General features: G+C 49.0%; 1 protein-coding gene across 2 annotated transcripts in view; it reads right to left on the reverse strand.

Moving 5' to 3' along the window:
- The window catches only part of lman2la (lectin, mannose-binding 2-like a), a 34,012-nt gene extending 23,600 nt beyond the window's left edge, over positions 1-10,412 (reverse strand). For both annotated transcript variants that reach the window (XM_078239284.1, XM_078239283.1), the window contains exons 1-3: positions 10,266-10,412; positions 6,141-6,262; positions 2,228-2,345 (exon numbers count right to left, since the gene is read on the reverse strand). In XM_078239284.1, the coding sequence (XP_078095410.1) occupies positions 2,228-2,345; positions 6,141-6,262; positions 10,266-10,395 (370 nt within the window). In that variant the 5' untranslated portion in view covers positions 10,396-10,412. The remainder of the gene's footprint in view (positions 1-2,227; positions 2,346-6,140; positions 6,263-10,265) is intronic.
- Between the last annotated feature and the right edge of the window lie 3,523 nt (positions 10,413-13,935).

Below are 13,935 nucleotides of genomic sequence, written 5' to 3' on the forward strand. Positions count from 1 at the left end.
AAATATCTTCAGTAAACAGCAGAAAGCAGTACCTCCAATCTGACACTACACCCCCTCTCTCCAACTTTCCAATGATCTCTCGAAGGCACTAAGTTGACATTGGAAGGCCGCTCGCACAGGGGAAACAGTTGCCTTTGGGTAACTTGCCCAAGCAAACACTCAAGCAACAGCAATTTAGATTTATACAGCGCTCTTAATATAAGGAAGCATCTCAAGGCATTTCACAGGACCAGAATAAAACAAGATTTTAAATTTATTTATTAGCGTCACAGTAGGCTTACATTAACACTGCAATGAAGTTACTGTGAAAATCCCCTAGTCGCCACACTCCTGTTCGGGTTACACTGAGGGAGAATTTAGCACCTAACCAGCACGTCTTTCGGACTGCGGGAGGAAACCGGAGCACCCGGAGGAAACCCACGCAGACACGGGGAGAACGTGCAGACTCCGCACAGACAGTGACCCAAGCCGGGAATTGAACCCGGGTCCCTGGTGCTGAGGCAGCAGTGCTAACCACTGTGACCCCAAGCTGCATAAAAGAGATATGAGGTCAGATGACCCAAGCTATCTGCGAGTGTTCCAAAGGAGGAAAGTGAGGCGGAGAGATGGAGGCAGGGAATTCCAGAGCTGAAGGCTGCCAATGGTGGAGCGATTAAAATCGGGCAGATGATCAAGAGGTCGGAATTGGAGAAATGCAGAGATAGGCAGGAGGAGATTACAGAGACAAGGAGTGGGTGAGGCTATGAATTAGAGGGCGGCACGGTGGCACAGTGATTAGCACTGCTGCCTCACAGCTCCAGGGACCCGGGTTCGATTCCCGGCTTGGGTCACTGTCTGTGCGGAGTTTGCACATTCTCCCCATGTCTGCGTGGGTTTCCTCCGGGTGCTCCGGTTTCCACCCACACTCCAAAGATGTGCGGGTTAGGTGGATTGGCCGTGCTAAATTGCCCCTTAGTGTCAGGGGGACTAGCAGGGTAAATATGTGGGGCTACGGGAATAAAGTCTGGGTGGGATTGTGGTCGATGCTGACTTGATGGGCTGAATGGCCTCCTTCTGTACTGTAGGGATTCTATGATTCTATAACCTTTCCCAGTTCTGTCCTGAAACATTAACGATTTCTCTCCCCATACATGCTGCCTGAGCTGCTGATGCTTCCAGCAATGTTTCCTTTCAGATTTCCAGCTTCCACACTATTTTGCTTTGGCATTAAGCTTTCGGGGGCGGGGGGGGGGGCGGCTGAGAGAGAGGGGGGGGGGTGTCTAATGCTATCTCTGTCCTCTCTCATTCGTTCAAGGCTGAGCAAGAATTTGTATTCAAAGTAAATTCCATAAGATACTGGAGCAGAATTAGGCCACTCGGCCCATCGAGGTCTGCTCTGCCATTCGATCATGGTTCAAATGATTCTCATGCCCATTCTCCTGCCTTCTCCCCATAACCCCTGATCCCCTTATTAATCAAGAACCTATCTATCTCTGTCGTAAAGACACTCAATGACCCGGCCTCCACAGCCTTCTGCGGCAAAGAGTTCCACAGATTCACCACTCTCTGGCTGAAGGAATTCCTCCTCATCTCTGTTTTAAAGGAGCAATCCTTCACTCCAAGGACATGCCCTCGATTTCTAGCCTCTCCCACGAGTGGAAACATCCTCTCCACGTCCTCTCTATCCAGGCCTCTCAGTATTCTGTAAGTTTCAATAAGATCCCCCCTCATCCTTCTAAACTCCATCGAGTATAGGCCCAGAGTCCACAACCGCTCCTCATATGACAAACCCTTCATTCCTGGGTTCATTCTTGTGAACCTCCTCCCCCCAGCTAGGGGGAACAATCTCTCAGTAATCCTACCAGCAAGCACAATGGAGCTTTCCTCCAAGAAATAATGTATTGGAAATGGCAGGAGGGAAGGTAACATGTTATCAATGAGATTCAGAGGTTTGCTTGATCTCACCTTCTTCTATCGGGTAAAAGATACAAAAGTCTGAGATTACGCACCAACCAACCCAAGAACAGCCTCCTCCCCGCTGCCAACAGATGCCCAAATGGACCCACCGCGCGTCAAGCCGATCCCTCTCACAGCCCAGCCAAGACTGTAACACCACACTCTGCACCCTCTCCCCTATGTACTCTATAAAAGGTATGTTTTGGCTGCAAGAAAAATGCCCTCCAATACATCCTAATACATGTAACAGCTGGCCGCTTTTCTTTAAGGGGTTACAGATCACATACTGTACCTGGCTGCATGCGCTCTTTGGTATACCACATTGCAAATCCGTCACCATTCAGGTTTTTCTTCCCTTGGCCATGAACTTTAAAGTGGACCTGCATCTCCCAATCTCGCATTAGACAGGCCTGTAGGCACACATCATGTCGTTAAACTCTGGAAATATTCAACACTGAACAACACCACAAGTAAAATACACTGCCAGTGGATTTAGTGGAAATCCCGCAGATATCGTTTCCAGAATCTCATCCTTTGGTCTGTGCCCTGGGAGTGTTTGATGGGGACAGTGTAGAGGGAGCTTTACTCTGTATCTAACCCCGTACTGTACTTGTCCTGGGAGTGTTTGATGGGGACAGTGTAGAGGGAGTTTTACTCTGTATCTAACCCCATGCTGTACCTGTCCTGGGAGTGTTTGATGGGGACAGTGTAGAGGGAGCTTTACTCTGTATCTAACCCCGTGCTGTACTTGTCCTGGGAGTGTTTGATGGGGACAGTGTAGAGGGAGTTTTACTCTGTATCTAACCCCATGCTGTACCTGTCCTGGGAGTGTTTGATGGGGACAGTGTAGAGGGAGCTTTACTCTGTATCTAACCCCGTGCTGTACCTGTCCTGGGAGTGTTTGATGGGGGACAGTGTAGAGGGAGCTTTACTCTGTATCTAACCTCATGCTGTACATGTCCTGGGAGTGTTTGATAGGGACATTGTAGAGGGAGCTTTACTCTGTATCTAACCCCGTGCTGTACCTGTCCTGGGAGTGTTTGATGGGGACAGTGTAGAGGGAGCTTTACTCTGTATCTAACCCCGTGCTGTACCTGTCCTGGGAGTGTTTGATGGGGACAATGTAGAGGGAGCTTTACTCTGTATCTAACCCCATGCTGTACCTGTCCTGGGAGTGTTTGATGGGGACAGTGTAGAGGGAGCTTTACTCTGTATCTAACCCCGTGCTGTACCTGACCTGGGAGTGTTTGATGGGGACAGTGTAGAGGGAGCTTTACTCTGTATCTAACCCCGTGCTGTACCTGTCCTGGGAGTGTTTGATGGGGACAGTGTAGAGGGAGCTTTACTCTGTATCTAACCCCGTGCTGTACCTGTCCTGGGAGTGTTTAATGGGGACAGTGTAGAGGGAGCTTTACTCTGTATCCAACCCCGTGCTGTACCTGTCCTGGGAGTGTTTGATGGGGGACAGTGTAGAGGGAGCTTTACTCTGTATCTAACCCCAAGCTGTACCTGTCCTGGGAGTGTTTGATGGGGGACAGTGTAGAGGGAGCTTTACTCTGTATCTAACCCCGTGCTGTACCTGTCCTGGGAGTGTTTGACGGGGACAGTGTAGAGGGAGCTTTATTCTGTATCTAATCCCGTGCTGTACCTGTACTGGGGGTGTTTGATGGGGACAGTGTAGAGGGAGCTTGACTCTGTATCTAACACCAAGCTGTACCTGTCCTGGGAGTGTTTGATGGGGACTGTGTAGAGGGAGCTTTACTCTGTATCTAACCCTGTGCTGTACCTGTCCTGGGAGTGTTTGATGGGGGGCAGTGTAGAGGGAGCTTTACTCTGTATCTAACCCATGTTGTAACAAGGCTACAACAATGCTCCATTGAAGCCGAACACAAGCTGGAATAACAACATCCCATCTTCTGATTAGGCACTTTGCAGCCCTCTGACTGTAACACTGAGTTCAACAACTTTGAACCATGAACTCTGTCCTCCATTTTAATCCCCCACCAATCCCCGATGTGCCAGTCTGTATTTTGTTCCTCTGGTTTTACTGTCAGACAGCGGTAAGCCTTTTCTGCCAGGCAATGGTCATCACCAATAAGAGACTCTCTAACAACTGCCCTTTGACATTCAATGGTGTTACCATCCACTGAATCCCCCACTGTCAACATCCTTGGGGTTACCATTGACCAGAAACTCAACTGGACTCACCACATAAACACAGTGGCTACAAGAGCAGGTCAGAGGCTAGGAATACTGCAGAGAGTAACTCACCTCCAGACTTCCCAAAGCCTGTCCACCATCTACAAGGCACAAGTCAGGAGTGTGATGGAATACTCCCCACTTGCCTGGATGGGTGCAGCTCCAACAACACTCAAGAAGCTCGACACCATCCAGGACAAAGCAGCCCCGCTTGATTGGCACCCCATCCACAAACATTCACTCCCTCCACCACCGACGCTCAGTAGCAGCAGTGTGTACTATAGATACACTGCAATCATTCACCAAAGATCCTTAGACAGCACCTTCCAAACCCATGGTCATTTCCATCTCGAAGGACAAGAGCAGCAGACACATGGGGAACACCACCACCTGCAAGTTCCCCTCCGAGCAACTCACCGTCCTGACTTGGAAATATATCGGCCGTTCCTTCGCAGTCGCTGGGTCAAAATCCTGGAATTCCCTTCCTAACGGCATTGTGGGTCAACTCACAGCACGCGGACTGCAGCGATTCAAGATGGCGGCTTACCACCACCTTGGTGACAAAAACGATTGACGAGGGAAGGGCTGTGGATGTCGTCTATTTGGATTTTAGTAAAGCGTTTGACAAGGTCCCTCATGGCAGGCTGGTGCAAAAGGTTAAATCTCACGGGATAAAAGGTGAGCTCGCAAGATGGGTGGTGAACTGGTTTCGCCATAGAAGACAGAGGGTAACAGTGGAAGGGTCTTTTTCCGGTTGGAGGTCTGTGACTAGTGGTGTTCCACAGGGCTCTGTACTGGGACCTCTGCTGTTTGTGATATATATAACTGATTTGGAGGAAGATGTAGCTGGTGTGATCAGTAAGTTTGCGGACGACACAAAGATTGCTGGAGTTGCGGATCGTGATGAACATTGTCAGAGAATACAGCAGGATATAGATAGGCTGGAACATTGGGCGGAGAAATGGCAGATGGAATTTAATCCAGATAAATGCGAAGTGATGCATTTCGGTAGATCTAATGTAAGGGGGAGCTATACAATAAATGGCAGAACCATCAGGAGTATAGACACACAGAGGGACCTGGGTGTACAAGTCCACAGATCCTTAAAGGTGGCAGCACAGGTGGAGAGGGTGGTGAAGAAGGCATATGGCATGCTTGCCTTTATTGGATGGGGCATAGAATATAAAAGTTGGCATATGATGTTGCCGCTGTATAGAACGATGGTTAGGCCACATTTGGAATACTGCGTCCAGTTCTGGTCGCCACACTACCAGAAGGACGTAGAGGCTTTGGAGAGAGTACAGAGAAGGTTTACCAGGATGTTGCCTGGTATGGAGGGTCTTAGCTATGAGGAGAGATTGGGTAAACTGGGCTTGTTCTCCCTGGAAAGACGGAGAATGAGGGGAGATCTAATAGAGGTGTACATTGAGGCGGACACGCTGGGATCGTTTAAGACTTATCTAGACAGCCACATGAACAGACTGGGGATGGAGGGATACAAACGAATGGTCTAGTTGGGCACATGAGCCCAAGGGGTTCAAGGGGCAACTAGGGATGGACAATAAATGCTGGCCAGCCAGCGACGCCCATGTCCCACGAACAAAAACACATTCTATTTTGCTTTCAGACAGCACTGACCTTTGTTCTGCCATTAACACCTAGAACACTCTGCACCACAGCCTTAGACTTTTACACTATCATTCCCACTTTTTGTCAACTGTTCCTTATCTTTGTCATTTAACCTCTGACCTGCCCTTCCCTCTTTTGAACAGCCCAAAACCCATATCATCTTTCCAGTTCTGAAGAGGCGCCAAGTTGGACTCGAAACGTTAACTCTGTTTCTCTCTCCACAGACGCTGCCAGACCTGCTGAGTTTTCCCAGCATTTTCCCTATACAGTCCAGATTGCAACTGCCCTGTTGCGACGGAGGTTGGTGCAGAATGTGTCCCTGTGTTTAACCGGCTTCTCACAACAAGGCTTAAAGTAAGTAACAAATCAGCCCTTACTACGCGATTCCAGATCGCTCCCTGTTTGCTCTGAAGATCGGGAGTGAGTCGAATAAAGTGAGAGGTCACCATTGTGTTTCCGTGAAGATCCCAGTGAGTGCCGGAACCGGATGCTCCCACACCTGCAAGAGATAAAGGAACAAAGAGCCCTGAGCAGTGAAGGGAGCTAATGTAGAAGGGGGCAACTCATTCCATCTCTCCCCGCTGAGTCAAAATCCTGGAATTCCCTCCCTAACAGAACTCTACGCCACACGGACTGCAGCGGTTCAAGAAGGCAGCTCACCACCACCTCCTTCAGGAGGCAATTAGGGTTGGGCAAATATTAAAGTTTATTTATCAGTCACAAGACTTATATTAACACTGCAATGAAGTTACTGTGAAATGCCCCACAGACTGGTGCCTGTTCGGATCAATGCACCTAACCAGCACGTCTTTCAGACTGTGGGAGGAAACCGGAACATCCGGAGGAAACCCACACAGACACGGGGAGAATGTGCAAACTCCACACAGACAGTGACCCAAGCCGGGAATCGAACCCGGGTCCCTGGCGCTGTGAAGCAGCAGTGCTAACCACTGTGCCACCCCTCACAGCTTGACTCTAGGTTTTAAACACGCTAGCTGAAGACATTTCTTCTGAAGTCCCTATTTAATTCATGTTGCTGCCTGTAATTTTGCCTTTCCCAGCAAGTGAAGATGCTCATCTCTCTGTCCAGTCTGATAGAAACATAGTGACTAGAAACAGGAGGAGGCCATTCAGCCCTTTGAGCCTGCCCCACCATTCATTATGATCATGGCTGATCATCGAATGTCCCGATCCCACCTTCCCCCCATGTCTCTCGATCCCTTTAGCCCCAAGAGCTATTTCTAATTTCTTCAGAGTCATAGAGGTTTACAGCATCGAAACAGGCCCTTCGGCCCAACTTGTCCATGCCACCCCTTTTTTTAAATCCCCTCAGCTAGTCCCAATTGCCCACATTTGGCCCATATCCCTCTGTACCCATCTTACCCATGTGACTGTCGAAATGCTTTTTAAAAGACAAAATTGTACCCGCCTCTACTACTACCGCTGGCAGCTCGTTCCAGACACTCACCACCCTCTGTGTGAAAACATTGTCCCTCTGGACCCTTTTGTACCTCTCCCCTCTCACCTTAAACTTACGCCCTCTAGTTTTAGACTCCCCTACCTTTGGGAAAAGATATTGACTATCGAGCTGATCTATGCCCCTCATTAAGAGTTTTAACAACACCAGGTTAAAGTCCAACTGGTTTATTTGGTAGCAAGTGCCATTAGCTTTTGGAGCGCCGCTCCTTCGTCAGATGGAGTGGAAATCTGCTTAAAAAATCTGCTTTAAAAAACTCTTACGAGGTTTTATAGACCTCTATAAGATCATACCCCAGCATCCTACGCTCCAGAGAAAAAAATCCCAGTCTATCCAGCCTCTCCTTATAACGCAAACCATCAAGTCCCAGTAGCATCCTAGTAAATCTCTTCTGCACTCTTTCTAGTTTAATAATATTCTTTCTATAATGGGGTGACCAGAACTGCACACAGTATTCCAAGTATAGTCTTACCAATGTCTCGTACAACTTCAACAAGACGTCCCAACTCCTGTATTCAATGTTCTGACCAATGAAACCAAGCATGCCAAATGCCTTCTTCACCACTCTGTCCACCTGTGACTCCACTTTCAAGGAGCTATGAACCTGTATCCCTAGATCTCTTTGTTCTATAGCTCTCCCCAACGCCCTACCATTAACTGAGTAAGTCCTGCCCTGATTCGGTCTACCAAAATGCATCACCTCACATTTATCTAAATGAAACTCCATTTGCCAATCATCAGCCCACTGGTCCAATTGATGAAGATCCAGTTGCAATCCTAGATAACCTTCTTCACTGTCCATGATGCCACCAATCTTGGTGTCATCTGCAAATTTACTAACTATAACTCCTAAATTCTCATCCAAATCATTAATATAAATGACAAAGAACAAAGAACATCACAGCACAAGAACAGGCCCTTCGGACCTCCAAGCCTGCACCGACCATACCGCCCAACTGAGCTACAGCCCCTGAGCCTTCCGGGGACCGTATCCCATCAACTCCCATCCATGTATTTGTCTAGACGCCCCCTAAAGTCACTATCATATCTGCTTCCACTATCTCCCCCAGCAGCAAGTTCCAGAAATCACACAACATTTTGGCCTTAACTACTTTCTGTGGGAGTGAATTCCACACATTCACCACCCTCTGGGTGAAGAAATTTCTCCTCACCCCAGTTCTAAAAGGTTTACCCCTTTTCCTCAAACTATGACCACTAGTTCTGGACTCCCCCACATTGGGAACAATCTTTCTGAGTCTACCGTTTAATCCTTAAGAGTAAAAATTTGATAAGATTCTGTGAGCTGCCCCCTCACTCTTCTGAACTCCAGCGAATATAATCCTAACCGATTTAGTCTCTCTACATATGCCATCCCAGGAATCAGCCTGGTAAACCTTCGCTACACCCCCTCTACAGCAAGGACATCCTTCCTCAGATAAGGACACCAAAACTGCACACAATACTCCAGGTGTGGCCTCACCAACGCCCTATACAATTGCAGCAAAACATCCCTATTCCTATACTCAAATCCTCTCGCTATGAAGGCCAACATACCATTTGCCTTCTTTACTGCCTGCTGTACCTGCACGCTTACTTTCAGCGACTGATGCACGAGGACACCAAGGTCTCGCTGAGTATCCACCTCTCTCAATTTACACCCATTCAGATAATAATCTGTCTTCCTATTATTGCTAGTGGATAACCTCACATTTATGTTATTGCTAGGAAGACAGATCAAGAAATCTTAATTAGGGTATGGCGCATTGGCACAGTGCTGCCTCACAGCACCTTGGCACAGTGCTGCCTCACAGCACCTTGGCACAGTGCTGCCTCATAGCGCCTTGGCACAGTGCTGCCTCACTGCGCCAGGGACCCAGGTTCCATTTCCGGTTTGGATCACGGTCTGTCCCAAGTCTGCACATTCTCCTCGTGACTGCGTGAGTTTCCTTTGGGTGCTCCGATTTCCTCCCACAGTCCGAAAGACATGTTAGTTCGGTGCATTGGCCATGCTAAATTCTTCCTCAGTGTACCCGAACAGGCACCGGAGTGTGGCGACTCGGGGATTTTCACAGTAACTTCATTGCAGTGTTATGCCTACTTGTGACACTAATAAATAAATAAAATAATAAACTGTGTTTCTATTATTGCTAGGAAGGCAGATCAAATGATTGTAATTAGGTCACCCCCTTAAGTCCTCTCCTTGCAGAGAGAGGTTGCTCATCGCTGTCTGGTGAAGTTTTAACTCATGATGTGGAGATGCCGGCGTTGGACTGGGGTAAACACAGTAAGAGTTTTAACAACACCAGGTTAAAGTCCAACAGGTTTATTTGGTAGCAAGTGCCATTAGCTTTCGGAGCGCTGCTCCTTCGTCAGATGGGAGTGGAAATCTGCTTTAAAAAAATCCTTACGAGGTTTTAACTGACAGCTGTGGGATTTTGCTTTTTAGTTAGCAATCCTTCCACCTTATAATCCCTTTTTTGTTTTAAGTTTAATTATGAGTGTCACAAGTCGGCTTACATTAACACTGCAACGAGGTTACTGTGAAAATCCCCTAGTCGCCACACTCCGGCGCCTGTTCGGGTTACACTGAGGGAGAATTTAGCACCCAACCAGCACGTCTTTCAGACTGTGGGAGGAAACCCACGTAGACACGGGGAGAATGTGCAGGCTCCGCACAGACGGTGACCCAAGCTGGGAATGGAACCCGGGTCCCTGTCGCTTCGAGGCAGCAGTGCTAACCCACTGTGCCACCCACAATTTGCAAAACCCCTCCACCTTATATATCCCTTTTGTTTTTTTTAAGATAAATAAGTGATCTGGCCAACCAGTGCTAAAGTGTGGTGGAAGCAAGGTCTGTCTGGGTGATATAAATCCAGGGAATTGCAAACCTGTGGATTGCAATTCCTGCACTTCCCTGGATATTTTTACCAGGACCACCACTGGGGGGGGGGAATGGAGTGGTGGTGGGGCCATTGCATTTCATTTGAGTGCTTTGCACTCAAGCAGAGGAATGGGTAGCTCTTACCCTGGTAGGGCTTCATCAGGCTGTGCTCGCGTTTGAGATACTCCTCTGTGCCCGAGTCCCCCTGGCTGGGGACAAGCCGCTGGCTGAACAAGGCCAACAGCACCGTCCAGCAGCACCGCCGCAGCGCCATTGTTACAACCGCAGGCAGGCAGTGGGGAGGGAGTCCCTCCGCAACCCCAGCATTGGCCGCCGGCCCCGCCTCCTCCGCTCCCCGATTGGCCGCCGGCGCCGTCAATCACTGCGGTCCCGCCCCCCTTTCCCGGGCCGCGTTCCATTTTGGAACGTCGCTCTCTGCGTTCGCGCGGCTGATTGGCTGGATTGATACATTTGGACCCGCATGCTTCCTGCAAACCTCCCCACCACCGCCCTGGGAGCAGGAGATTCCCAATGGGTCAGAGCTGGGGGACTTGCAGGGAATGAGATGCCTGACTGGTTTTAAAGTTTATTTAGGCAACACACTGCAATGAAAATCCCCCACAAGCCGGCACCTGTTCGGGTACAATTGAGGGGGGAATTTAGCACCTAACCGGGCACGTCTTTCAGACTGTGGGAGGAAACCGGAGCACCCGGAGGAAATTCACACGCAGACACCGGGGGAGAAGGTGCGGACTCGGCACAGACGGTGACCCAAGCCGGAAGTCGAACCCATGTCCCTGGCGCTGCGAGGCAGCAGTGCTAACTAACCAAATCATAGAAACCCTACAGTACAGAAAGAGGCCATTCGGCCCATCGTGTCTGCACCGGCCACAATCCCACCCAAACCCTATCCCCATATCCTTACATATTTACCCGCTAATCCCTCTAACCTACGCATCTCAGGACACTAAGGGGCAATTTTTAGCATGGCCAATCAACCTAACCCGCACATCTTTGGACTGTGGGAGGAAACCGGAGCACCTGGAGGAAACCCACGCAGACACGAGGAGAATATGCAAACTCCACACAGACAGTGACCCAAGCCAGGAATCGAACCCAGGTCCCTGGAGCTGTGAAGCAGCAGTGCTAACCACTGTGCTACCGTGCCGTCCGTAGTTACATAGAACAGTACAGCACAGTACAGGCCCTTCGGCCCTCGATGTTGTGCCGAGCTTTGTCCGAAACCAAGATCAAGCTATCCCACTCCCTATCATGGGCGGCACGGTAGCACAGTGGGTTAGCCCTGCTGCTTCACAGATCCAGGGACCTGGGTTCGATTCCTGGCTTGGGTGACTGTCTGTGTGGAGTCTGCACATTCTCCTCGTGTCTGAGTGGGTTTATTCCGGGTGCTCCGGTTTCCTCCCACAGTCCAAAGATGTGCGGGTTAGGTCGATTGGCCATGCTAAAATTGCCCTTTAGTGTCCAGAGATGCGTAGGTTAGAGGGATTAGCGGGTAAATATGTAGGGATATGGGGGTAGGGCCTTTGGTGGGATTGTGATCGGTGCAGACTCGATGGGCCCAATGGCCTCTTTCTGCACTGTAGGGTTTCTATGATTCTTCTATGATTCTGGTGTGCTCCATGTGCCTATCCAATAACCTTTTGAAAGTTCCTAAAGTGTCCGACTCCACTATCAAAGCAGGCAGTCCATTCCACACCCTAACCACTCTCTGAGTAAAACATCTTCCTCGGACATCCTTCCTGTATCTCCCACCATGAACCTTATAGTTATGCCCCCTAGTAATAGCTACATCCACCCGAGGAAATAGTCTCTGAACGTCCACTCTATCTATCCCCCTCATCATCTTATAAACCTCTATTAAGTCTCCTCTCACCCTCCTCCGCTCTAAAGAGAAAAGCCCTAGCTCCCTCAACTTTTCCTCATAAGACCTACCCTCCAAACCAGGCAGCATCCTGGTAAATCGCCTCTGCACTCTCTCCAATGCTTCCACATCCTTCTCATAGTGAGATGACCAGAACTGCACACAATATTCCAAATGTGGTCTCACCAAGGTCCTGTACAGTTGCAGCATAACCCCACGGCTCTTAAATTCAAACCCCCTGTTAATAAACGCTAATCATGATGTGGAGATGCCGGCGTTAGACTGGGGTAAACACAGTAGGAAGTTTAACAACACCAGGTTAAAGTCCAACAGGTTTATTTGGTGTGGCTTTTGCTACCAAATAAACCTGTTGGACTTTAACCTGGTGTTGTTAAACTTCTTACTGAATAAACGCTAACACACTATAGGCCTTCTTCACGGCTCTATCCACTTGAGTGGCAACCTTCAGAGAAGGTTTTAAATAGAAACTAGAAGCAGGAGAAGGCCATTCGGCCCTTCGAGCCTGCCCTGCCATTCATTTTGATCATGGCTGATCATCAAATTCAATATCCTGATTGTGCCTCCTCCTCCATATCCCTTGGTCCCTATTGACGAGGATTTATCTTTGCTGTACTTTCTCCAGTAGTAAGAGTTTTAACAACAACAGGTTAAAGTCCAACAGTTTTATTTGGTAGCAAATACCATAAGCTTTCGGAGCGCTGCTCCTTCGTCAGATGGAGTGGAAATGTGCTCTCAAACAGTGCACAGAGACACAAAATCAAGTTACAGAATACTGATTAGAATGCGAATCCCTACAGCCAGCCAGGTCTTAAAGATACAGACAATTTCTCCACTGAGCAGAAACTGGAGCTCTCGCAGCTTAACACCCCTCTCTCCACATCCCCCTCCCTCCACATCCCCCTCCCTCCACATCCCCCTCCCTCCACATCCCCCCCCCCCCCCACACACATACACACACAATCTCATTTATTAATGTCACAAGTCGGCTTACGTTAATGCTACAATGAAGTTACTGTGAAAATCCCTGAGTCATCACACTCTGGCGCCTGTTCGGGTACAATAATGAGAGCGTGAAGCAGCACCCAAAATAGTCATCGATGTACCGATGATGGAGGTGTAAGAGGGGACCAGAGTAGGACTGGAACAGGGAATGCTCCACATGCCCCGTAAAGAAATCTCACAACACCAGGTTAAAGTCCAACAGGCTTATTTGGAATCACGAGCTTTCGGGATGCTGCTCCTTCATCCTTCACTCATCTGATGAAGGAGCGGCGCGCCTAAAGCTTGTGCTACCAAATAAACCTGTTGGACATTAACCTGGTGTTGTGAGACTTGTTACTGTGCCCACCCCAGTCCAACACCGGCATCTCCACATCATGCCTCATGAAGAGATAGGCATATCTGGGACTCATGTGGGCACCCATAGCCAGACCTTTTATTTGGTGGAAGTGAGATGAGTTAATGGAGAAATTATTGAACGAGGAAACAAGTTCAGCCAGAGATTTTCCAGCATTTGCTGATTCAGTTTCAGATTCCAGCAACCGCAGTATTTTGATGGTCTCCCCCTTTCTTGATTCATTTCTAGAATGTGGGAGTTGCTGGCTAGTCCCAGCATCTATTGCCCCTCCCGAATTATAGGTGGCAGAGTGGCACAGTGGTTAGCACTGCTGCCTCACAACGCCAGGGATTGGGTTCAATTCTAGCTTCAGGTTTCTTGCGTGCTATACAGATAAAGCATACCGTTCATAGAGAAGCATACTGTTCATTGGGGCGGCACGGTGGCATAGTGGTGAGCACTGCTGCTTCACAGCGTCAGGGACCCGGTTCAATTCCCGGCTTGGGTCACTGCCTGTGTGGAGTCTGCACGAGCTCCCTGTGTCTGCGTGGGTTTCCTCCGGGTGCTCTGGTTTC

The sequence above is a fragment of the Mustelus asterias genome, chromosome 22 (genome assembly GCF_964213995.1).
Source record: "Mustelus asterias chromosome 22, sMusAst1.hap1.1, whole genome shotgun sequence".
Lineage (NCBI taxonomy): Eukaryota > Metazoa > Chordata > Chondrichthyes > Carcharhiniformes > Triakidae > Mustelus > Mustelus asterias.